Below are 24792 nucleotides of genomic sequence, written 5' to 3' on the forward strand. Positions count from 1 at the left end.
TATGAACTCTATTCGAATTGTTCGGGTCACCAATCCAACTAACTAAAAAATTCTCAACTATAAATTATATTCGATTTGTTTATATATTCAAATAAAATGAGTTTAATAAAATCCAAAATTTATAATTTGTTTGAACTTATCAAGAAAAAAAAGTTTTAATAAAATATTTGCATTTTATTTTTATTATTATTATTATTATTTTGACCAAAGGGCCCCTCTCTCTCTCTCAATAAATATCTAAAAATATTTTCCAATTAAAATAAAAACTATTTATTATTTTGGATTTGTTATTGGTGGGGATTGAAGATGGTGTGGGTCCCATCCCCACTTGGTTACTATCTCATATTCTTATTCTTTCTCCATCCTTTACTTAAAATTACAAATATAAATTAATTAATATTCTTAAATTTATTTCACATAATTTCAAATTTTTAAATCAAGATATTATTATCAGGCAGATTTTTATGACTCCACATTAATAAAAAAAAAATAACCTAATTAATTTTAAATATAAGAATATTATTTAACTCAACAAATGTAATAACTCACACCCACCGCGAGTAGACATCGTTCGTTTTGGATCATTACATATCGTCGTTAGCTTCATGGAGTTTAAAACGCGTCTACTAGGAAAAAGTTTTCACATTCTTAGAATGCTTTGTTTTCCTCTCCAACCAATGTGGGATCTCACAATCCATTCCTTTGGGGGCCAACGTTATCGCTGGCACACATTCCCGTGTCTTAACTTTATATTATTTGTAACAACCTAAACTCATTGTCAGTACATATTGTCCGTTTTGGCCCGTATCGCCGTCAGCCTCACCGGTTTTACAATAATAACTAAAATCTCATAAAATTCAAATATCAAACATTTACCTAGGTATGTCTATCCTCGATTATAAACTTTAAATATTCTTAATTTCTTTAAAGGGAGGATATGGTTGAGATGTAACACTAAGTTCGGGTTGTGAGATTGAACTAACAAAAAAAAACGTCAACCCATGAACTGAATCGAATTTTTGTTTTTCTAAAAATTCAACCGAACCTTAAAAAAAAAATGTCTTGAGTAGTCCAAATTGGTCGGGTTACCGAGTCATATAAACACTTATATTTATTTAATTATTTTTAGTAGTTAAATAAAATAAAATATTTTACTAAATAATACTTTATGGTTATTATTATTATTATTTTGTCAATTCTGAAATCATTCAAGTCATATTCGGAGTGTTCATTTCACCACCAATTACTTCGATCCACAAATCACTCATCAGGTTTACATGAATGGATCGGACGTTGAAAATTTTGGATCGAACACATTGATTTGATGGAATTGACATCTCAGATTCCAAATATGAGTCCCGTCCTTCCATTTATTTTGATTTAATCCTCTCCCAGTTTCACTCCCCATCACAATCATCGATCGCGAAATTTTCACGACAGGGAATTGAAATTGAACGATTCCTTCTCATTTCCATGATTTCTCAGAAGAAAATGCCGAGCCTCTCCAGGTAAGACCACGCTTGATTGATCGATCAATGGCTGATATTAATGGACTAGACCTTTTCAATTCCCCTATTTCTTGTTTGTAACGTTTCTTAAAGATAATATTTCGCATCGATTGCACGAGAGTGGTTATCGAGTGGCTTCACGTCTCTCTCAAATATGATTGATGACTATTTTCTTTTAATATTCGACATTGGAATCTTTCCCCAATGTAATCATGGAGAAACGACCAAACAAATCCCCACAACCCCATTTTCCCCTAAAGAAATTGTTTAGGGCTTCAAGTTGTGCAACTCCTCTGGCTTTCAGTTTTTTTTTTACCCTTATCCAAATTCGTACTGTTTTAGATTTTGATATTGTTTTTCAGGGAGTTTTTTTTTTTTTTTTTTTTATCATATCTTCAATGATGGATTGGTTTGTTTTTATGATGGGGATTTGAACGAATCTTCCTTTCCTTGATTTTTCTAGGTTCTGGAATGGAATTTTGTCAGAATTCATGGAATCATTTGGCTGCCTGAGTTAGATAGACTAGATTGTTGATGGCATTGGAATCAATTGGGATAATGAAAAATTGGGAGTTAAAAACAGTCGATTTCTTCTGTTATGGCATTATCTTAGAGATGAACCTTATCTTGTCACCTGTGATATACATGTGGGATCGAAACCCATTTGAGTTTTTTCTTTCTTTTTCACTTTCATTGTCTCTCATAAGTCATTTCAACTTGGAAAAGCACTCTCAGGGATTGCCATTGGCTGTGTGGGGAAGAAGAGAACCTGGGTCAGATAATATAATGAACATAATTGTGCTTGTGAGTTTGCATTATCCATTAAAGAACACGTGGCACAACAAGATATGTCCAATTGGGATCACATGTGGACCCACCTGGCACTTATCCTCCTATGTTCTCACAGGAAAGCATGGATGATATTATTATTTTGTATGCAGAGACCAGAAAGTGAATGAGGAAATTTCCAAATGAAAAATTCCCAAATAAGATCTTTGTTAAACTAATTGGAAAGAGGCGGCTTCTCTTTCTTTTCTTTTCCCCAAGGATGATGGCACATGGGTGACAAAGCAGCAGCCATCGCCTTCTTCTTATAAATAGTGAGTTGAGGAGTCAATTTAGACATATCTCATTCTTAGCAGCTTAGCTCATTAGTAGAGATCCTTACAAGCATAGTTTCTTGCTTTCATTTCTTACTCTGCTGATTTCTTTCAATAGGGTGTGGTGGAAAAGGAGAGTAATTTTGTTAGGTAAGAAGGAAAGATTGAGAGAAAATGGAGGGAAAGTCTAAAGGGTATCAAGCCTCCTCTTTCGTTGCTGATCTTTTCGATGTCAAGGAGCCGCCATCAACTTCTTCATCAGAAGTCTTTGCAGCAATCTTTCCTTCTCCACAGAAGGTAATGCTCCTCTCTACGTAGAACTTTCTTTCTCCTTTCCAAATTGGTTTAGATTTTGCTGCATAATGTTAAGAGGAGGCTTTTTGAAACTCATGTGGCATTTTATAAAGTTCGTTGCTTAAGGGGTCCCCCTGTTATTTGCCTATTAGCAATGATATATTTTTGTCCTGAATTTCCTACTTCGACTGCTATTGCAAGTTTTGTTGCAGGAATCTCATGTAAAAGTTTTAACTGCAAATCTTCTAATTTATTCCATTATAATTCTTAGGTTTTAATCTTTAAACTTTTATAAATCTTCATCTATTGCTTTAGTTATCTTTAGCAGAAATCTCTGGCAGTCCGTTTCCATTTTGGTATCAAACTCAAGATACGTGACACGGAATTTGAGTCTGCATTTTTACTCAAATATAATATGAAAATTTATTGTTCTTTCTTCGGTTTTGGGCAATGATTTTTGGCCACTTTCGTCTAAGAGAATCTCATCCTCAGTCTTTACTGAGTCTGATATCAAAGGCGTATGTTTGAATCAGCATGTCCTTATACTTTTACTTGTTTTATTGTTATTGTTTTGAAGAACGGAAAGATTAACTAATGGAGCTTACAACCACAACAGCCATAGGCCAGGGAGAAAGACAACCAAAGAATGGCTGGGGCCATAAATTGGCATAGGACTAAAATGAACTTTTATTTAAAGGTCAAAAATAAAATAGGACGTTCAAACTAAAGGAGTGCTCATGACGACTAGAATAAGATTATTCCTCCTGTGAGTCATTGTCAAATCATCACGTTTATTTAACTATTATTTTCTAATTTTCAGGGGGGAGGCAGGAATTCTTCTAGCTCTGGGGATTGGCTAAAACAGGCCAATGGAAATCAACCATCCCACGCCAGACAAGGAAATTCAGGTGTGTGAATTGAAGTATCAATCCCGTTAAAATTAAAGGACAGAAGGGTATGATATGCAAATTCACAAACCACAGGGATGGATTGTTTGAAACCTTTTTAAGAATATATGAGTATATCATTTACAGAAGATAAAGAGTATTATTTGTAACTATTTTTAAGAATACAATCCTCAATTTTAGCCGTTCTCAAGAAAAAAGAAATTGAGTTATGACTAACATAAACAAGATCTGATAATTTCAAGGAGGGAGCTTGGAGCCTTGCCATCTGAGTTCATCTCTATACTATGGAGGACAAGATGGTTACTCCCAGGCCCCATCAGCTGGACCATCCCCATCCCCTGCCCCCACTGTGAGTATACTTTGTCAATCAATTTGGATCAATGTCAAAGATGTGTGCTCTCTGCTGTAACTTTTACGATTTTATCAGACCGAGCGAAAACTGATTGTTCTTCTCATGTTGTTGCGATTTCGTTGATGACCCAGTTGAAGAAAAGTGGGGGAGAAGATGATCCAAATGGAAACAACTTCCAACCTGCTTCTAGGGGAAATTGGTGGCAAGGTACAGATAAAGTAATGGACGAAGTTATTGGAATCTGTTCTCATCCGTTTTAGTCTCTGATTTCAAGTACTTTTTGTAGGTTCTCTTTATTATTAGGACGACTGCCTTTCCTTGGTGGCGCATGAATTCCCTCCTATTTTCCAAGGTATGATGTCATTTTTTTCGGCATAAATGTATATTTCGAAGCTTTTTTGTTAGTTACGATAAGTTAGAGTGAATTCGAGAGGCTTATTCGATGTTGCTGCGTTTACTTACATTCGTGATTCAAGTTTCCTTGGAATATTAGAATCCACAGTCAGTGACATTAGTTGTGTGAAAGTGAAATATCAAACTGAGATTGATTTGACTAAGAATATGGTCGAACAAGAGACTTTTCTTTCTCAGTCAGAAGTTGATTCACAATCACTTTCTTTATATTTAGTAATGATCCTTGTGCTAGAACCATCGAGAATTCTATTGGAACCAACGTTTAACTTCCATCGTCCATGTCTTTTCACACACCTGATACCAAGAAGCTTAGAAGCTGCTTCCTTGTGAACCCACTAATAATATACCATACAAATAGGAAATTTCAAACATTTAGTCAAATCATCATTTAATCCGTATTTTTTTTTTTTTGTTTGTTTAAATATTATTTTAGTCCCTATATTTTTTTTGTGTTCGTTCATTTTGGTCCTTGAATTTTCAAAATGTTCGAATATTACGTGGGTCCCTGTATTCTCACATTTGGTTTATTTTATTATCTCTATATTTTCAACTTTTATTCGTTAGTCCATCAATTTTGAAACCTTCATTTTTGTCCTAGTACTTTTAGTTTTAGTTTGATTATTTGTTCATTGACTTTCTTAAAATGTAGCAGTAAATTTATATTAAAGAGTTTCCATTGTTTGGTAACTCTGTTGTTTCTTAATCCTAATCTTTCAGATATATGTTCATTGAGTTAGGTTTCCTGTTTTTCTTGTTCCTTTCCTTCTAGATGAGAATCAAAGTTTTCCTGAGTATGTGAAAAATTACAAACATCGAACGTTACAAAATTCCTCAATGATTTGTGTTAAGAAACTGGGGTATAACAACATTTTTGTCAATTCAAGTATACTCAATAGATTAGGCCTCAATTACTATTCCAAAGGTTGATGGTTCGATTCTCGAGAACCGTTAAATTCAAAAAAGTAAAAGTAAGTTCTTTACTTGCTCCCTGTCATAGAGAAGCATGGAATTTTGCTAGTTTCTCCTACTCCCCCAACCGTTTATCTTGCCTTCTTTCCAACCATATATTCTTTAGGGTTTGATTAATAATAGCAGTGGCCAATAGAATCTTTGCTTTCCACTTTCAAGGATGGCTGCAAATCATTTGAACCATACTTCCATCCTAAGGGAAGTGGAAAGTCCCTGAAATAATCCAACATTTATATGACAGAGAGAGACCAAATCTTCATGCTATTAGGAAAAAAGAATTAAAAAAAACGATCCATATCTTTGTTTCAACAATTATATACAGATTTCAGGGAGAATAAAGAAAAAGGAAGATTTTTTATATTTCCTGTTTTTCGATTCTTAAGAACATTCCAAAAAAGCACATCATATCATTTCTTAGAACTTGTAGAATTAAGAATTCTTAGATGGTTTGCTTCTTTTAAGTAAAACTTCATCTCTCATGGTTTGGCATGTTTATCCGTTTGGTTGATCTATTTCATACTTTTAGTTACTTTGATCAGCACAATTACTATGGTTACTGATGCTAGTTAAAATTCTCGACTTATGTGACGGAGTTCAGCTGTGTGGGTTGAGGGAGGGGATAATTTGTATCGAATGCCAATTTTGGGTTTGATCGGTTTTACTTCTATCCTTTCTTAGATCTTTTAAATGTATAACAGATTAGGAAAAAGCTTAGACGGCATGATGATTTTGAGTCGTTTGTTCTTAAGAAATCATTTTAAGTAAAACTTTCATCTTCATGGTGGTTTGACCTATTCATCAGTTTGGTCAATCCGTTCATTCTTTTACCTGCTTTGATTGACACAATTGCCATGGTTAGCGATGCTCGTTAAAATTCTCTAGTTATGCAACAGAGTTGAGCTGTGTTAGTTGTGGGAGGAGATAATTTGTATCGAATGCCAACTTCGGGTTTGGTCGGGTTTACTTGGTTCCCCTATCACACACATTTCTATTCATCACATACATTTTTTTTGGTGCAGGAATTCATAACGAAGCTGAGCAGTGGAGCTTTGAAGTTGGATTTACATTACATTGTGTATACCATTTCAAATTAATTTCTTGTTTGTTTTTTCTTTTACTTTGAAAAATGGTGTGAAGTTTTCTGTATTTTCTTTCCTTTAATTCCTCTTTTATTAAAACTGTGCCTTCATTTTCAGTTCAATAATTATAAGACGATAGATTAAAGACTTTTAGTGTTATTCATCGGACATTGTCAAAAAAATTACGTAAACTTTTAGAATGATAATTAGTTATACGCAAACGTTCTCTACCAACCGTTTCGAATTTATGTGCACTTTCGTGAATAATTTAATAAACTCTAAATTTACAATATGTATACATATATTCTTAAAATCACAGCAAAATAATTAACTCAATATTGATATAAATCTTGAGAAAAATTGAGTGAGAGGGAAAATGCTAGCGCGTGAAGGCGTGAAGAACAAGAACGATGTAAATGAAAAGCGCCATAGGAACCAAACTCACCAACGGCACGGCGGCCGCCACCGTTTCCCACCGTCGGCAACTTAAAGTCCCTAACTTTATCTGTACCAAATTCAGCAGCGCCGCCACCAAAAACCCACATCCGAGCACCGACCCGACTGCCGACGCCACCATCCCCACGCGTAACGCCGGCGCGTAGGCTACACCATGCTCTCCATCGTCGCGGCCGATGATTCTAATAGCCTGCTTTAGCGCCGAGGCGACTAGGCTGGAGAAGAGGAAGCAGCTGAAGGAGTACACATGGCAGGCGATGAGGCTCTGAGCGGCAGCGGCGGCTGGGGCACAGGGGCCGTCGTCATCGTCGGGAAGTAGGTTGACGGCGGGGTCAGCAGTGGGGTACCAGGTAATGCCGAGGAAGACGGCGAAGGTGAAGAGGGAGTTGACGTTGACGATGCCGTCGAGGGCCATGACATGGATTCTGGTCGAGGAGGATCGCCGCCGTGGAACGACGGACATGGCAGTGGACGGCGACGGAGATGAAGGTGCTAAATCAAGACAATAAAATAAAAGAATTCAAAAGTTTGATTTGATTTGATTTGGTGGCGGAGTTTGTGTTTCTTGGAAGCAATTAACAAAGTGGCGTCCAAGTTAGAAACATGTCGGAATCGGAACACTGTTGTTCTTGTTTTTAAATATTCTCACTCCAACTTATTTTTAAATTTTATAATACAAAATTCTTAAAAGAATTGAAAATTACTATATCTATTCCAATAAGATACCTCTCTTTTTTCGGTGATTGGATCATAGAAACTCTATGATTAAATGTGCTTTACTTAGAGCAATTCTATGTTGGTGATCTACTAAAAATCTTCTTGGAATGCATGTGAGTGAAAACAAAGCATGTTGTAAAGACTCGTGTTGGTTTGTGAGGATAGTCTTCACTTCAAAGAAACGATGAGTATGTAATGTGACCATGTCAGAAGGAAATATTGGGGTCATCAGATGTTAAATTCGGATTTCAAATCTTGGACATAGGTCGTTACAGGGGTCATAAGACCTAACCCAGTGGTCAGTTTCACAACCCATAGCTTCTTTAAGCTCATCTTAATCATGGGATTCACTTGATCTAACTCGATGATTGAGCTTACACTATCTAGCTTTTTCCGAGCACTATTAAATTATTGCTATCACGTGACCTAACTCCTCTAAGCACATCTCCATGATTGATTTACTTGTGTTTCGGTAATCCAAAATAGTCCAACTTTATGACCTAACTCCTCTATAACATTTAATTTTGAACATAAATAGCTTTTTGTTACACAAATTCTTTAGTTCAACTTAGAAAAAAAATAATAAATAGTTGACATTATTGGTAAATTAATTTTAAATTTTTTCGTTATGAAAACTAAATAAAAATTATTTAATGGGCATAATATGTCAACGCAGTTTTAATTATGTCAATTGTCAATGTTAAACAGGAGCTGATTTGAAGACTTTAGGGATAAATTAAAATTTCTTAAAGTATTAAGTATTAAATAACAATAGTCCTTATAATTCATAATTTAACCATAAATAAATAATAAATGACTTCGAAAATTATTTTACAACTTTTTTATTACTCACAAAAATTAATTAATTTGTGAAGTTAAATAATTTATATTTGAAAATTTTCCACCATAGGGTTATTTTCTTATTAATATTTTTATTTTGAATTTTTCGAGTGGAGTTGTTTTTCTTTTAATTATTTTTTTTAAAATCTATTTATCTTAATAACTAAAATCTCATAAAATTTAAATATTAAACATTGATAAGTCACACTAGATCACTCACATCAGTTAAAAACATTAAATATTTTTAATCATTTTAAAAGTATGGTAGTGTTGAGTTGAGTTAGATTGTAACATTATTGTTCGGTTGAGTTGACCCAACAAAAAAAATGTCAACCCACAATGCAAACTGAATTCTCGATTTTCAAAATTAAATCCAACCCAAACCGAAACCGAAACTTAAATCATCCCAACTTTTATTATTTGAATTGAGTAGGCTAGGTTGGTCGGGAGATCATGTAGTAACTAAAATGACATTAAATTCGGTATCCGTAACAAAAGTTAAATATTCTCAATCATTTTAAAAGTAGGGTAGTGTTGGGTCGGGTTATAACCTTATTTTTCAGTTGGTTGGGTTGACCCGACCAAAAAAATGTCAACCCACAATGTAAACTGAATTTTCAGTTTTCAAAAATTAAATTCAACCCAAATCTAAAAAACTTAACACAACCCAACTTTTATGATTTGAATTGAGTAACTTAGATTGGTCGGGTTACCGGATCATATAAACATCCATAAGACTTTAATAATAAACACGGTTGGAGTTGATAAAGTAGAATATTTTTAAAATTTTTGTGACGTATGTGGACCAAACAAAAAACGAGATATTTCAATCCACTCGACTCGAACTTTTTATATTCTAAAGAATAAAAAACTAGACCAAAATTTTGATTTTTATTGGTTGTTGTTTACTTTATTAAATGAATTTAAGAATCATTCTTAAAAAGAGAATGAATCTTATTCCTTAAAACTTTATGAATAAGAATTTGAATTATATTCGTACAGAATTAAAAAGTGTTCTTCAAAATGAAATAATAATAATTTTAAAAAAACTAAATTAATAAAAAAAATACATTTGAATTTTTTTAAAAAATATAAGAATATTAACGAATTTGAGAAAATTCAAAAATATTTTTTTTAATAGTTGAAACATTTTTTTTAATCTTTTGAAACTTTTAAAAAAATATTTTTAAAACAAAATATTAATATTAATGATTTCAATTCTAAATTAAAATTTATTCCAATATTTTTTATTTTTTTAAAAAGTTTATAGACATTATTTTAAATTTTTTTAAAATTTAATGTATATTAAAACTTTTAAAAATTTAGAGATATTTGTATTTTTATTAATTTAGCCGTTAAAATGTCAAAATTAATTTCAAATATTTGGTAAAGTTATATAATCTAATGACCTAATCCATAAATCAATATTCAATCTAACTCAAGGTTGACTAAGCTTAGAGCTGACTATCATTCAAGCCCAATCAACCAAACCTCGAGGTTAATTAAATCCTACAAAAGTAAAAAAGAGGACTACATGATAAATTATCCACCTCGACCTAAGCTAAGGTGCCTCAAACACCACCCCAACCCCAACATGCACGAGCATGCTTCTACCAAAAGCGAACCATTTTGCCCTAGGGCGTGTCACAAACACATTCTCAACCCAAAAAGACTCTAGAGATACAATTCGACCTCTCTGAGTCCAATTCGAAGGAACCGAAAACTCTCGATCAACCCTCATATAGATGTCTACAAAATTACTGTTGACGCACGTGCACAATAGGTGGATTCATTTTATACAGACTTATACATTAAAAAGCTATGAATTCAAATGTTGCGAAAAATCAAACCCAATTTTTAAAAATTGAAAAATGAAAACCAAATAATTATTAAAATGAATTAAAATATTCTCTCACCAATAATTGAGTTTGGCAAGGTTATTGGTAGTTAATGGGAGTAGTTGAAAGTATAACTAGAAAGGTTGACTTCCAAATTATATTTTAAATTAATATTACTATTAATTTATTTCTTTTGAAAAACAGAAAGATTCCTTAATTATGATTAATATATGCTATTTTGTCAAACCAAAGTTCAATTCCCACAATGTTTGGTAATGTGTTGGGTGCTACTAGAAAAGGGACATTCTTATATAAACATTAACACATTCATCGTCCTATCGTATTTATACCAAAGTTTAAGTAATATTTTAAAGACCCGCTTTTTTTAGGTCATGTTTGATAGAAACTTTTAGGATATTGTCTGTTTTGGCCCATTACGTATTGCCATCAAACTCACGATTTTAAAACGTGTCTGTTAGGGAGATGTTTTCACACTCTTATAAGGAATGTTTCGTTCTCCTCTCCAACCGATGTGGGATCTCATAATCCACCCCCTTGAGGGCCCCAATGTCCTTGCTGACACACCGCCTAGTAATTGACTCTGATACTATTTGTAACAACTCAAACCCACGCTAGCAAATATTGTCGCCCTTGACCCATTACATATCAGCATTAGACTCATGGTTTTAAAACGCGTCCATTAGGGAGATGTTTCCACATCTTTATAAGAAATGTTTCGTTCACCTCTCCAACCAATAGAGGATTTTACAATATAAGTTTAAACAGAGAACGAGAGAGGGAGCAGAGAGAAATTTCTCCCTACTAGCTAAATGGGGTTGAGAACAGAGATTATATTCTCCTTCCATGTCCCTACCCAAATTTTCGCCCCACCACCTCACTTTATATTGTATATATATATATATATTTGCAAACTCAATCCCGGTGAATGGAGATGGTACTTCTGTCCCCACTCTATACCATGGACATCTCTATTTACCATTTGAAAATTCGGCTAATACGCATCCGAAGTTTTATTCTTATATCTAATAAGTCTCTAAACTTTCAATTTTGCTATTACAATATCCATTAAAATTTAAATTTTATATTTAATGAAACTCTATCTTTTAAATTAACGGTGTAATTTTTGAACTAGGTCGGACATTGTAACGAGGAATAAACTTTATTCCCCATTTTGCCCCCACCTCCAACTTAAAGAATACCTTTTTCTTTTATTAGAGATGGCAATGAGGTGGGGGAGAAGGTAGTAGATGCTTTGCCATCCTCAGTTATGAGGAATCCAAATATTTCTAGAAATTTCCCAATTTTTTTTTCTTTAAAAAAAAAAGGAAAAAAGATTTTTTTTAATAAAAAAATCATTTTAGCGAATCGAAAAAAGGAAAAAGGTGTACTGGAAAAAAATTGAATCAAAGATGTCACTATCAATTTCATGAATATAATAATAATAATAATAATAATAATAATATAATTTTTGAAAAGAAATATAACGCAATAAATAACAATATAAAAAAAAAAAAAGAGATTTCTTCTATTAAAAAAAGTGTAAATGATAATCCTGTATAGTGACACTTTTGCTTCCTTTTTTCTTTTCTCTTTTTAAATAATAATAGTAATTATTAAATGAAGCATAAAGTTTAATAATTAATCTTATCTTTAACGTTAAATTAATATTAAAATAAAAATTGATATTTGTTTTAAAAATATAAAAAATCTTAAAAAATTACAAAATTATTCCTTCACCTTTTTTATACGTATTTCAAAATCACTTTGAATTCGGTAAAAAATAAGATTTACAATAATGGGTAGGTAAATGATATGATAGTGTGCACAACTATTATCAAAATATCTCCTAGGAGTACACCCGTTAGTCTAGTTGGTGACTCAAGCAACCTAAATAGAGTTTATAATCCAATTCTGTTAGTTAAATTGTCTGCCCTTTCTTTTTATAATTATTTAAAAAAAAATTATATATCAACCTATTGGGTAAAGTAGGGTTGGAATGTAACCCTATTTTTGAGTTAATTGGATAAAACAACAACTAACAAACCACCCAAATTTTCAATTTTAAAAAATTTTGATCCAATCTAAACAGGAAATAACTAACCTAGGTTAACCTGTGTAGTTTTGTTTGGGTAGTTTGGATTGGTCAGATTCTCTATCCATGTGAACACCTGCAATTTATCCAATAATCTAAGTAGAAAAAATTTAGCTTTTCTAAAATAAACTTTTTTCAGCTTGTAACAACCCCGGCAGATGTTGTCCTCTTTAAATTTATTTCTTTGGTCTCCCTCTTAAGGTTTTACAAAAGGTGTATGTTAGTGAGAAGTTTCCACGTAAGAAATGCTTCGTTTCCCTCTTCAACCGATATGAGACCTCACACGGCACCTGTAATTATTGGATTTTTTAAAAATTTAAAAGACAACTAAAATAAAAATTAAGCCAAAAATAATATAGTGTTGATTTTAATAATAGGATAAAAAAGAAATCCAAAAAAAGTGAAAGTAGAGGCCAAGAGGGATTCAAAAGCTCATATCTTGATAGATACTGTAGGTTGAGGATATCGTTGCTTTCGCTTGTATATAGAACCAGAAAAGTCAGGCCATAGATCTCTGCGTTCTTCAAAGCCACCTCTCACCTAACCCCACGGCGGCCGGCCACCGGCGGACTGAACCCACACTCCCAACAGCCTGTTCTGTAACTGTAACCATAAAAATATTTCATTGTACTCCTTCATGGACTGCAAAGTCCAAATCTACGGCGCTTAAATTTCCATTTTCAATCTCTCTGTCTCTGTCTCTGTTTCTGTCTCTCTCTCTCTCTCTCTGTTCTTTTCTCTCTCTGTGAGCACCAAGGAGAGGACATGGCGGCAGACCCAGAAGGCAGAGAGTTTAAGTTTTACTCACAGTTTCAGGCTGAGCATGGAAATAAGCAGAACCCCTTTGTAGGAGACAATTGGTCAAGCTATTATGGACGGTCTGATTCATTTCTCAGCTTCAGCTCAAAGGTGGAATCAGAGATTGAAAGTGATAAAGATGACGGCGGAGACGGCGGCGGCGGCGGCGATGATGATTATACAGCTGAGTTAAGTCGGCGTATGGCTCAGTACATGCTTCAAGATGATGATAACTCCTCCATTGAAAGCTTTCAACCTGAGATACAGAACAAGGTATTGAATTTAGTAAGGAGTGGAAGAGATTTCAGGGCGTTTGTCAAATTCCTTGTTCCTCTGTTTTCATTATTTTGTGGGTGTCTTCTGTTTTCGGTAGCCATGGGGTTTGTCTAGTTCGCCAATTTCAACGCTGTGGTCACCACTAGGCTCTAGCACTGGGAGCAGCTACGGAAGTCCAGAAGGGCCTTCCAAGGAGCCATCGCCGCCATCGACGCCGGTGGTTGTAGAGCGTGGAGGGCTGGATATTTCACACAACGTTTTCAGCAAACTGGAGAAGATGAAAAAAGTTAGCACAAATGATAAATCAATCCAAACAAGCCCCCAACATGGAGGAACCAGATCTTCCTCTTCCAAAGTGAGATGAAATTCAAATCCCCCTCAGCCCCCAAATCTCTCTGTTTCTTACACTCTTTTTTTGCTGATTCAAAACTCAACCCTCCTTGTAGAATCAGAAGCGGAGGCAGAACCAACAGCAGCAGCAGTTGATGAAGCAAAAAAGCTCCGCCGCCACACAAGCCAAGCAGGCTCAAGGAAGCACCTCACAAGCCAATTCAGGGGCAAAACCAGGAGGAGGGTCATCCGGGACAGGAGTGTTCTTGCCCCGCCATGTCAATTACAACCGTTCAGCACCATGTCCTCAGCCTCCACAGCCGCCCAAGAAAAAGGGTAATTTCTCCTTTCATTCAATAATTAGTTGGTTTTTTACATCATTTTAGCGGTTAACTAGCTAACCTCCTCAGGAACATAAAGTCCGTTACCTATTACTGTCGGCCTTACGATTTTAAAACGCATCTAGAGAGGTTTCCACACCTTATAAATAATGTTTTGTTCCCCTTCTCAAGGGATCTCACAATTCACCTCTCTTGGTGGCCCTACGTCCTCGCTGGCACATCGCTCGGTGTCTGACTCTGATACCATTTGTAACAGTCCAAGCCCACCGGTTGCAGATATTATCTGCTTTGGCCCGTTACTTATTACTGTCAGCCTTACGATTTTAAAACGCGTCTGTTAGGGAGAGGTTTCCACACCCTTATAAGTAATGTTTTGTTTCCTTCTTCAACCGAGGTGGGATCTCATACCCCATTTGTTGGGATTTTTCCATCTATGAATTGCCATTGAAAGCATTACTGTGATGCATTTTAGGACTTCTCCTCATACCGCTCCTTTAATTTTTCGTATCTTTCTTTGGATTCATAGAGATTCCGTGTCCTCCCAAATGCTTTGAATCTATAAGACCTCCAACCATTCACGGTTGGGCCGACAAAACTTGTCCACTTCTTTGATGGAATCTTCATCCATCCCTTTAAAAGAAGGTGGCTGACAACGACACCCAATTGAATCATTAAACCACTTGCACTGCCCGCTATAGTTAAATTCTGTAATGGAGATGCGTTGTCTTCCCATACAAGGCAAAACACTAAGCAAATTGATCATTTTCCCTCCCCTTCCCTATCTCAGGCTGCTCCACTGTTCTAATACCCGTGAGAGTCCTACAAGCCTTACAACTTCACTACGACAGAATGGACAACGAGACAAGAGAAAAGATCACTGGCTTCACAGCTTTAAGAGGTAAATTTTCAATTTCCTATCACAAAATTCTCTGTGGCATTTTCACAAACAGTTTGCGGTCATTCCACACATAATTGCTCGCTTACCCCCTTCTATGTCTCTATTCGATCTGGTTGATTCTCTATCATCTGACTAGAGATTCCTATTTAATTATTCATTTATGTTCTTGTTTAACAGAAGCTGCGGCTAATGACAACAGATTCTTCCTATTTGTTTATTCATTTATGTTTCTTGTTTAACAGAAGCTGCGGCTAGTGCCAGAACAACAAAGTCACATACCGATAAGACAAGTCATCTGGAAGCGACAGCGGCGGTGGAGGCGGCGACGACGGCGGCGAGCAGCCAAATCGACGTGGGTCTTCCTCAAGAATGGACGTACTGAAAAATAGCTTCACCAATCCACGAGAGGGCATTTAGATGAAATCCTTGGGTAATAATTTTCCGTTAGGGGCAAAACCGTAAATAATGTTTGGGAAATTAATACTGCAATGTGAAAAAAAAAAGAAAAAAAAAAGATTTTTTTATATGGAAATCCTTTGGTAATAATTTTCAAATAAGATGGTATTCAATCCTTTACAATAATTGTTTAAATAATTTAATTATTTTTGTTGTATCTTTAATACCTCTAAATTTTTTACTTCGAAATTTAATTATATATATTACAAAATTGACATTTAGAACAGTAAATAAGGTAAAAGACCTAAATATCCCTAAAATATAACCTAGAACGATGATGGAGTGGAAAATAATAAAAAAAATTAAATATATAATAATATTTGAAATTGCTTGGACTTAGTAAAAGCTGAATATTCCTTTTTGTATCATGTACAAATTCAATGCATTATTTATTTCCTTTCGTAGCCCTCTCACTCTCATTATAATATTAAATATAAACTTGTTATTAAATTACAATTTTCATTTAATCATTTTACTTTTAATAAAATTTAAAATTAGTCCTCTTGTTGATTAAATTTGAATATTTTAATCTAAATATTTAAACTTATTTAGAAAGTATAATGTAATGTTCCATGCCCGAGTATATGAATAAACTGAAACTATGTTTGATTGAGAATGATCTTAAATGATAATATCAAATAGTAATGGGATACAGTGGACAATATGGATTTGGGTGGTAAAGAAGGGGTGGATTGTGAGATCTCACATCGGTTGGAGATCAAGAAACTTGTCTGTAATAGACGCATTTTAAAACATTTCTTATAAGGGTTAGGATGGTTATAAATTAAAATATCGACATTTTGATGAACATCGACATCAGAAAACCATGGTGGAAGTATGAACACATAACAAAACGTTCTTCTTCTAATATCACGAGTCCCTCCACCTCCAGTTCCACCATGAGTGTAGAAGAAAGGATGGGTATAATTTTTGTGGTTTTCAAATGAATATGATCTTCTTCTAACTCAGATTGGGACAACAAAATCTGTCTTCTTCTTAAACTCTTCATGCAGCAACGCAACACAGCTGCCGACAGTGTTACTTACAGCTGCAGTTCAGCATAAATCATACGCCAAAGACAAGAAATAAACAACTGGCTTACCCCCACGTAGACCCCTTTTTCATCACAAAAACTCTCTCAGACATTTTATCAAACAGTTTGCGGCCATGCAACACCCTCAAGTTGGTAGCATTTGGCCTTTCTGGTGTCCTAATTCAAACAAGATTTGAACGTCTTGGCTAAGCTAAATGAAAAGATCATGTCAGGCAAATAAGGATAATGAGGCCTTCAGAGCCCGTCAATAGACGAGCCTCAACGCGTGTCTAAGGGAGTGTCGAGTAGGAAAATACTCTCACTCTTAAAGATATACAATCATTTTACGGTAAGTCTCACGGTTATGTTTGTCCAAAACATATTAACTGTACTCGTATATCAGATGTCACGGTCATAATTGTCGAGGACCTAATTTTACTTGCTTTCCTGTGTAGTTAGGTTTTTACCATTCTTATCATGTCAACATGGGGTGTATAACGATGGGGTGTATAACGATTCCCCAAAATCACGTAACACATGATCATAATTGTGATTGTTGTTTTGTTTGCTTTTAGCCTAAATGTTTTCAATGCATTTACTTGTTCACGTTTTATAAAACATTTTTCTACCAGACATGACTCGAAGCTCGATCATACGTTTAAATTGTTCGCAAAGTGCAATTTTCACACACTTGGCTTGTTCATGGAGTTAGAAGAAGTGTCATACAATTGTTGTTCCGTTGTCGTAAAAATGAAAATAATTATTCTCATAATGTTGTTACCCAATTTATATTCTCATACACTCCTTTGGATTATCGTACATATATACACATACTATTTATATAACTTTAAAAAATACTCACTTTGAAAAGTAACATTAAAAAGTATAAACAATTTTAGTTTATATATTAATTGTAAAAAAAAAAAAATTAAACTAAAACATTTTAATCCTATTTTTAAAATTTCATATATTTTTTAAATCTAGCATTTAATTTTTTAAAAAGTTAGAAAAGTGCGCAGATATTTTTTAATGATATTTTTTTTAGACTTTGAAGGTTTAGGATATTAGTTAGCAACGTGTCTCGTCTCCGCCGCCTTAGGTTTCTTGAATCCTTATCCACGTGTCACGATGTAACTGGCTGCTCTGTTCTTGAGGCTGACTTTACATTCAAAATTTCTAAATTATTTCCGGGATTTTAAACCAAAAAAAAAAAAAAAAACGTCCTCCACATATTTTCTTTTTTTCCCTCTTCATATTTTTCAACACATTAATCTAAATTGCAAAACCAATTATTATTTCTAAATTTAAAAATGTACTTTTCTAACATAAATTTGTATAAGTTTCCTTTTATAATGAAATTCTATTTTATTTCCTATGCATATATATAATATATATTCAATATTTATATGACTAAAATTGACAATTTAAATTTTAAAATATCAAAATGGAAACTAGATAGTATGTAAAACAATTTTAAAAATTCTTAATTATCTCTTTATTTTAAATTATTTTATTAAATTCCGATAAATTTTAAAATTATATAATTTTGTGCCTAATAAATTTGATTTCTCCTATTTTAACATTACCAATTGAATCGAAACCTAAACCAATTCGATTGAAAATTTTGATATTCCTTCATCGTGATTTCAACAACTAAGAGAAGGAAGAACAGAGGATTTACCAGAAGCCACGGCCGATTTCTTGAACAATCTACTCCCAAACAGCAAGAATCCGAGGCAATGGCCACCGATGGCGACCAAAAACACTCCAACATTGAACGACATGACGGCTAGCATCACTAAATTCACCAATCCAACCCTAACCGTATGCAAAAGAGTCCGGATCAATCCTGCCGCCGCGGCGCTCGAATCTTCCTTAATCAATCGGCTATGCGAAAGCCACTCGACGATGAAAGCAAGCACGAAAACGAAGATCAAGGCCAAGGCGTACATGCCGCCGCGTTCGCCAGGCCACCGATTGAACAGAATCTCGGCGTTGGCTCCCCAAAAGAAGGTCATGTGCAGCATCATCGTGCCGTGCGTCATCTCCGGCGATGCGGTGGAGGAATCAATCGGCGGCGTCATTCTGTACACATGGTGGTGGTGTGCGTTGTTGGCGGCGTCCATGGCGGCTCCGGTGCCGGGAAATTTGTGTGAGGTATTTGGGAGGTCGCTTCGTTTCTGATAACTGATAAGAACGCAGTCTGTTTCAGGATTAAATGAGTCTGTTCGTCTACTCGTTGCGACTTGTACGAGTAAACCCGTGATTCAGAGTGACGGCGATTTATCAATCTTCATGTGTGACGTATCCTGTTTTGACACGTGTAATTCCTTCTGATTTATTTGTCCATTTTCTTAAAAAAAAAAAAAAAAAAAAAATACTAAGCCACCTCGACCATTCTGTGCCATTGAAGATTCAGGAAAGCGTGCATCAAAATAAATGCTAGGTTTCATCCCACCTTGAAACCTACGCAGGGGAAGCAAAGCGATTGGCATCGGGAGAGGATTGAGCAAAGAACAGAAGGTGGGACAAGGAAGTTCGGAGGGTAAAGGGATTTATTTCTCCCTCGTATAATGGAGGTCCATGCTAGATACGGCAGTTTAAGAAAACGGGCTTCCACCACAATGGACTAAGTTCGGCTCCATTATGGGCCATTGTGGGCTTCCCATATGCGCCGCTTACGCCTTCCATTATGGGTCCCTTTGGGCTTTCATTTGGGCCAATTTGGGCTTCCACTATGGGCCGACTTAGGCTTCCAATATGGGACGGCTTGGACTTCCAAAATGGGACGGCTTGGGCTTCCACAATATGCCGGCTAGGGATTCCACTATGGGCCGGCTTGGGCTTCCAATATGGGACGGCATAGGCTTCAAATATTGGCCGACATGGGCTTCCGCTATGGGTCGACATGGGATTCCAATATGGGCCGATCTGGGCTTCCAATATGGGCCTACTAGGACTTTCACTATGGGCCGACTTGGGCTACCACTATGGGCTTCGTGGGCTTTCACTATGGGACGAACTGGGCTTCCACTATGGGCCGACATGGGCTTCCACTATGGGCCGACATGGGCCTAACTGGGCTTCCATTATGGGCCGACCTGGGCTTCAACGATGGGCCTAGTTGGGCCGGCGTCCGACTTGGGCTTCGACAATGGGCCGACATGGCCTTCCACTATGGGCCTACCTGGGCTTTCACTATGGACTTAGACTTGGGCTTCGATTATGGGCCGAGTTGGGCTTTCACTATGGGACGAGTTGGGCTTCCACTATGGGCCGACATGGGCTTTCACTATGGGCCGACTTGGGCTTCCACTATGGGCTTCGTGGGCTTTCACAATGGGATGAGTTGGGCTTTCACTATGGGCCTACATTGGCTTCCACTATGGGCCGAGTTGGGCTTCCACTATGGGCCGAGTTGGGCTTCCACTATGGGCCGAGTTGGGCCGACGACCGACTTGGGCTTCCACTATGGGCCAAGTTGGGCCGACGGCCGACTTGGGCTTCCACTATGGGCTACCTGCGCTTCCACTATGGGCCTACCTGGGCTTCCATTATGGGCCGACCTGGGCTTCAACTATGGGCCCACTTGGGCTTTCACTATGGGCCTACCTGGGCTTCCGCTATGGACTTAGACTTGGGCTTCGATTATGGGCCGAGTTGGGCTTTCACTATGGGACGAGTTGGGCTTCCACTATGGGCCGACATGGGTTTTCACTACGGGCCGACTTGGGCTTCCACTATGGGCCTACCTGCGCTTCCACTATGGGCCTACCTGGGCTTCCATTATGGGCCGACCTTGGCTTCAACTATGGGCCCACTTGGGCTTCCACAATGGGCCTATCTGGGCTGGCGTCCGACTTGGGCTTCGATAATGGGCCGACATGGGCTTCCACTATGGGCCTACCTGGGCTTCCGCTATGGACTTAGACTTGGGCTTTGATTATGGGCCGAGTTGGGCTTCCACTATGGGCCGACATGGGCTTTCACTATGGGCCGACTTGGGCTTCCACTATGGGCCTACCTGTGCTTCCACTATGGGCCTACTTGGGCTTCCACTATGGGCCGACCTGGGCTTCCACTATGGGCCTACCTGGGCTTCCACTATGGGCCTACCTGGGCTTCTACGATGGGCCTACTTGGGCTTCTACGATGGGCCTACTTGGGCTTCCACTATGGGCCGACTTAGACTTGGGCTTTCACTATGGGCCGACCTGGGCTTCCACTATGGACTTAGACTTGGGCTTCCACTATGGGCCGAGTTGGGCTTTCACTATGGGCCTAGTTGGGCTTTCACTATGGGCCGACTTGGGCTTCCTCTATGGGCTGACATGGGCTTCCACTATGGGCCTACCTGGGCTTCCACTATGGGCCTACCTGGGCTTCCACTATGGGCCTACCTGGGCTTCCACTATGGGCCTACCTGGGCTTCCGCTATGGACTTAGACTTGGGCTTCGACTATGGGACGAGTTGGGCTTTCACTATGGGCCGACGTGGGCTTCCACTATGGGCCTACCTGTGCTTCCACTTATGGGCCTACTTGGGCTTCTACGATGGGCCGACTTGGGCTTCCACTGTGGGCCGACCTGGGCTTTCACTATGGGCCTACATGGGCTTCCACTATGGGCCTATTTGGGCTTCACTATGGGCCTACTGAGACTTGGGCTTGCACTATGGTCCGACTTAGACTTGGGCTTCCACTATGGGCCGACTTAGACTTGGACTTGCCTATGGTCCGACTTAGCCTTGGGCTTCCACTATGGGCCGACTTAGACTTGGGCTCCCATTATGGACTGGCTTGGGCTTCCACTATGGGCCGACTTAGAGTTGGGCTTCCATTATGGGCGGACTTGGGCTTCCACTTGGGCCTATTTGGGCTTCCAGTATGGGCCTATTTGGGCTTCCAGTATGGGCCTATTTAGGCTTCCACTGTGGGTCGACTTGGGCTTTATTTATGGGCCGACTTGGGCTTTTACTTGGGGCCTATTTTTGCTTCCACTATGGGAAACTGTTCGAGTATTTGTCTTCTTCTTCTTTTTTTGGTGTTCTTCACAGTCTCGAAATAACAAGCCAATTTACAGATATCGATCCATTGCTTACATTTATAGGCTCAAAATCAGCAACACACAATTTATCAATATAATTACAAAGAATGAAAAATATTTTAACGCGTACACAAAATCCGTGCCAAATATTCTGTTGTTTAGCCGGAAATCTCAACGGACTTCACATCCGCGTTCTTTTCTTCCGCCTTGGCCTTGGGCACCGTCACCGTGAGAACACCGTCCTCCCTTGATGCCCTAATTTCCTCCATTTTCGCATCCTCTGGTAGCCGGAATTTCCTCTGGAACTTTCCACTGCTTCGCTCGATCCGATGCCATTTCTCGTTTATGTCCTCTTTCTCTACGCTCCTTCGGCCGCTGATCTGAAGCACTTTTCCATCTTCTATCTCCACTTTCACTTCCTCTTTCTTCAGTCCAGGCAGATCGGCTTTCATTACATGAGCCTCCGGCGTCTCCTTCCAGTCAACACGAGCGTTCATCAGATCAGAAGTATCTCGAGCGATTTCAGGTAAGTACGATGAAATAGAAGAGGGAAAGTGAAAATCGAACGGATCTGAGAGATCGAAAGTGGCAAATGGATCGAAGATGCTGCTCCGTCGGCCACCGAAAAAGCTTGGAATCATCGAGACATCTTCTGAGGTTTAGTTGAAGAAATTGAAATGATGAGAAATTTGAAATCGAAAATTGGAAGCGGTTCGAATGAATTTCACGCGAAATTGTTGGTTTGGAGTTTCTGATTGGGGAAGAAATTGAAAGAGGCGAGTATTTATAGCGACTGGGCGGAGATTCTGGCTTCCTCCAGAAATTTCTGTGTTTTTTTTAAATGAAAAATTAATAAAAATACCACTAAACTTTTTATTTGGTCTAAATTTTATATTTTCCAACGAATTTGACAATTCAAAAAATTCGAACAATCCAATCTAACTGGTAAAGATTAAATTTGGTTCTATTTTTTTTAGTAGTTGTTCACCACTTTCGACCATAACCATTTCTTTCTTTCTCCTTTCTCTTGCTCGACCTCAACGCTTGTCACATGCTTAGATGAATCACCTGTTGTCAAACGCTCACTCACCTCACCCCGTTGAACTAGCCGCCATTTCCTCCTTGTTTCTTCCCCATTTCTTCTCGCTTGCTAGTCATTTTTAGTTTAACCTTTTCTTCTTCGATAGTCATGCTACACAATCACTGGTCGTTTTAGTTTCTCCTCACACTCGTTGGGTTTTCTCCTTCAACGCTCACCAGAGCTAAATTGTTCCACTACTAGAGTTGCAATTGATAATTTTATGAATTCACTCTCTAGCCGTTGTAACCCCTCTGAATTAATTAGTCAAGGTGTTCAATTCGGACATCCAATTCAAACGATTCACTCTCTAGCCGTTGTAACCCCTCTGAATTAATTAGTCAAGGTGTTCAATTCGGACATCCAATTCAAACGAACCCATAAATATATGTGTTCGGTTGGATTGCTCTCATGAATAAGCTTTATGAAGTTGAAAATCGTGAGATCCCACATCAGTTGGAGAGGGGAACAAAATATTTCTTATAAGAATGTGGAAACCTCTCCCTAGTAGACGCATTTTTCTATTAGTAGTGAGCTTGGACTGTTACAAATGGTATCGGTGGACGATGGATTCCAATAAAGTTGAAGATTATGAGATCTCAAATCAGTTGAAGAGAGAAACTAAGCCTCCGCTTCTAAAAGTGAGAAAGTTCTTATTAATAGACATGTTAGAAGGTCCGTCCAACAAAAAAAATTTCCCTAACCCCGCTAGAGGTAAGGTTTGTTCTAAAATGGAATCTTCTAAATACGTAGGGTATGGCCCATAAAAGAAGCCCATTGTAGCAGAATTGGCTGAACGCCCAGAAGGTTCATTCGACGACGGAGGCGAGGATATTTCGAAAAAGAGAGAAACTTCCCGAGAAAGCCAGAATCTTCGACAGTCGCCATAAATTCTCACCTCTTTCACTTTCTTCACCAATCAGAAACTCCAAACCAGCAAATTATCCTCTGATAATCGTTGAGTTCAATCAAAGCGCTTCCGAATCTCGATTTCAAATCTCCGATTCAAGTCGTATATCAATTTCTTCAACTAAACCTCTGAAGATGTCGATGATTCCAAGCTTTTTCGGTGGCCGACGGAGCAGCATCTTCGATCCATTTGCCACATTCGATCTCTCAGATCCATTCGATTTTCACTTTCCTTCATCACTTTCATCTCACTTTCCGGAAATTGCTCGTGAAACTTCAGCTATGGTGAACGCTCGTGTAGACTGGAAGGAGACGCCGGAGGCTCATGTTCTGAAAGCCGATCTGCCTGGACTGAAGAAAGAGGAAGTGAAAGTGGAGATAGAAGACGGAAAAGTGATTCAGATCAGCGGCGAAAGGAGAGTAGAGAAAGAAGAGAAGAACGAGAAATGGCATCGGATGGAGCGAAGCAGTGGAATGTTCCAGAGAAGATTCCGGCTGCCGGAAGATGCGAAAATGGAGGAAATTAGGGCATCTATGGAGAACGGAGTATTGACTGTGACGGTGCCGAAGGCGGAAGAAAGGAAAATGGATGTGAAGTCCGTTGAGATTTCCGGCTGATTGGAATTGTAATATGTGGTGTTTGTTACCTTTGGCGCTTTTTTTTTGTCTCACATGTATTTTTAATAAAGATTAAATCAATAAAAATACCTTATTTCTCTTAAAATAAAACTTTTAAACTCTCAAGAATTTACATAGTATTCTTAAAATAAAACTTTTAAAATTTTATTAATATTTTAACATTTTTTAAAAACGAAAGTATTTAAATTTTAGTACACAACTATTTATATCATATAATAAAGATAAAAGTATTTTAAAAAAACTTTAAAAATTTTAACGCTTCTAAAAAAGTTTAATTATTTAAACTTTTAGAAATTTTAAAACAATTTTAAAAATTTAAGAACATTTTTAAATAAAATATTAATGATTTAATCTTTGTTTTTGTTTTCTTCGAGTAAAGTTTCTTTTTAAATTTAAAAAT

General features: G+C 37.2%; 6 protein-coding genes and 1 long non-coding RNA gene across 8 annotated transcripts; 3 read left to right on the forward strand and 4 right to left on the reverse strand.

The window, feature by feature from the left end:
* Positions 1-2014: 2014 nt before the first annotated feature.
* LOC111782742 (uncharacterized) lies at positions 2015-6769 on the forward strand. 2 transcript variants are annotated; one of them, XM_023663535.2, is made up of 7 exons: positions 2015-2608; positions 2727-2905; positions 3723-3810; positions 4053-4159; positions 4294-4369; positions 4449-4514; positions 6565-6769. In XM_023663535.2, exons 2-6 carry the CDS (start codon positions 2783-2785, stop codon positions 4463-4465), a joined length of 411 nt encoding a protein of 136 aa, XP_023519303.1. In that variant the 5' UTR covers positions 2015-2608; positions 2727-2782; the 3' UTR covers positions 4466-4514; positions 6565-6769. The 2 variants fall into 2 exon arrangements, 1 of the variants encoding a protein (XP_023519303.1); XR_002813184.2 differs by lacking the exon at positions 2015-2608 and having other exon boundaries at positions 2617-2905; positions 4037-4159.
* Positions 6770-6948: 179 nt separating this feature from the next.
* On the reverse strand, positions 6949-7786 carry LOC111782741 (uncharacterized). The gene has a single exon (XM_023663534.2). The coding sequence runs from the start codon at positions 7541-7543 to the stop codon at positions 7004-7006; it is 540 nt and encodes a 179-aa protein (XP_023519302.1). The 5' UTR covers positions 7544-7786; the 3' UTR covers positions 6949-7003.
* A 5135-nt stretch (positions 7787-12921) lies between these two features.
* LOC147786546 (uncharacterized) lies at positions 12922-14208 on the reverse strand. Its single transcript, XR_015414617.1, has 2 exons — positions 14069-14208; positions 12922-13930 (listed from the first exon to the last, which is right to left on the reverse strand). It is a non-coding gene; the product is annotated as an uncharacterized LOC147786546 (long non-coding RNA).
* Positions 13354-15844, forward strand: LOC111782484 (uncharacterized). Its single transcript, XM_023663241.2, has 5 exons — positions 13354-13659; positions 13760-14017; positions 14109-14328; positions 15121-15231; positions 15474-15844. The coding sequence occupies exons 1-5, from the start codon at positions 13354-13356 to the stop codon at positions 15611-15613; spliced, it is 1035 nt and encodes a 344-aa protein (XP_023519009.1). The 3' UTR covers positions 15614-15844.
* A 2420-nt stretch (positions 15845-18264) lies between these two features.
* Positions 18265-19072, reverse strand: LOC111782720 (copper transporter 6). Its single transcript, XM_087120752.1, has one exon. The coding sequence runs from the start codon at positions 18844-18846 to the stop codon at positions 18367-18369; it is 480 nt and encodes a 159-aa protein (XP_086976878.1). The 5' UTR covers positions 18847-19072; the 3' UTR covers positions 18265-18366.
* A 1056-nt stretch (positions 19073-20128) lies between these two features.
* Positions 20129-22424, reverse strand: LOC111782672 (18.5 kDa class I heat shock protein). Its single transcript, XM_087120754.1, has one exon. The coding sequence runs from the start codon at positions 22405-22407 to the stop codon at positions 21925-21927; it is 483 nt and encodes a 160-aa protein (XP_086976880.1). The 5' UTR covers positions 22408-22424; the 3' UTR covers positions 20129-21924.
* Positions 22425-23653: 1229 nt separating this feature from the next.
* On the forward strand, positions 23654-24482 carry LOC111786315 (18.5 kDa class I heat shock protein-like). The gene has a single exon (XM_023666623.2). The coding sequence runs from the start codon at positions 23889-23891 to the stop codon at positions 24369-24371; it is 483 nt and encodes a 160-aa protein (XP_023522391.1). The 5' UTR covers positions 23654-23888; the 3' UTR covers positions 24372-24482.
* Positions 24483-24792: the final 310 nt, after the last annotated feature.

Source organism: Cucurbita pepo, chromosome 20 (genome assembly GCF_057944985.1).
Source record: "Cucurbita pepo subsp. pepo isolate OVF chromosome 20, ASM5794498v1, whole genome shotgun sequence".
Classification (NCBI taxonomy): domain Eukaryota; kingdom Viridiplantae; phylum Streptophyta; class Magnoliopsida; order Cucurbitales; family Cucurbitaceae; genus Cucurbita; species Cucurbita pepo.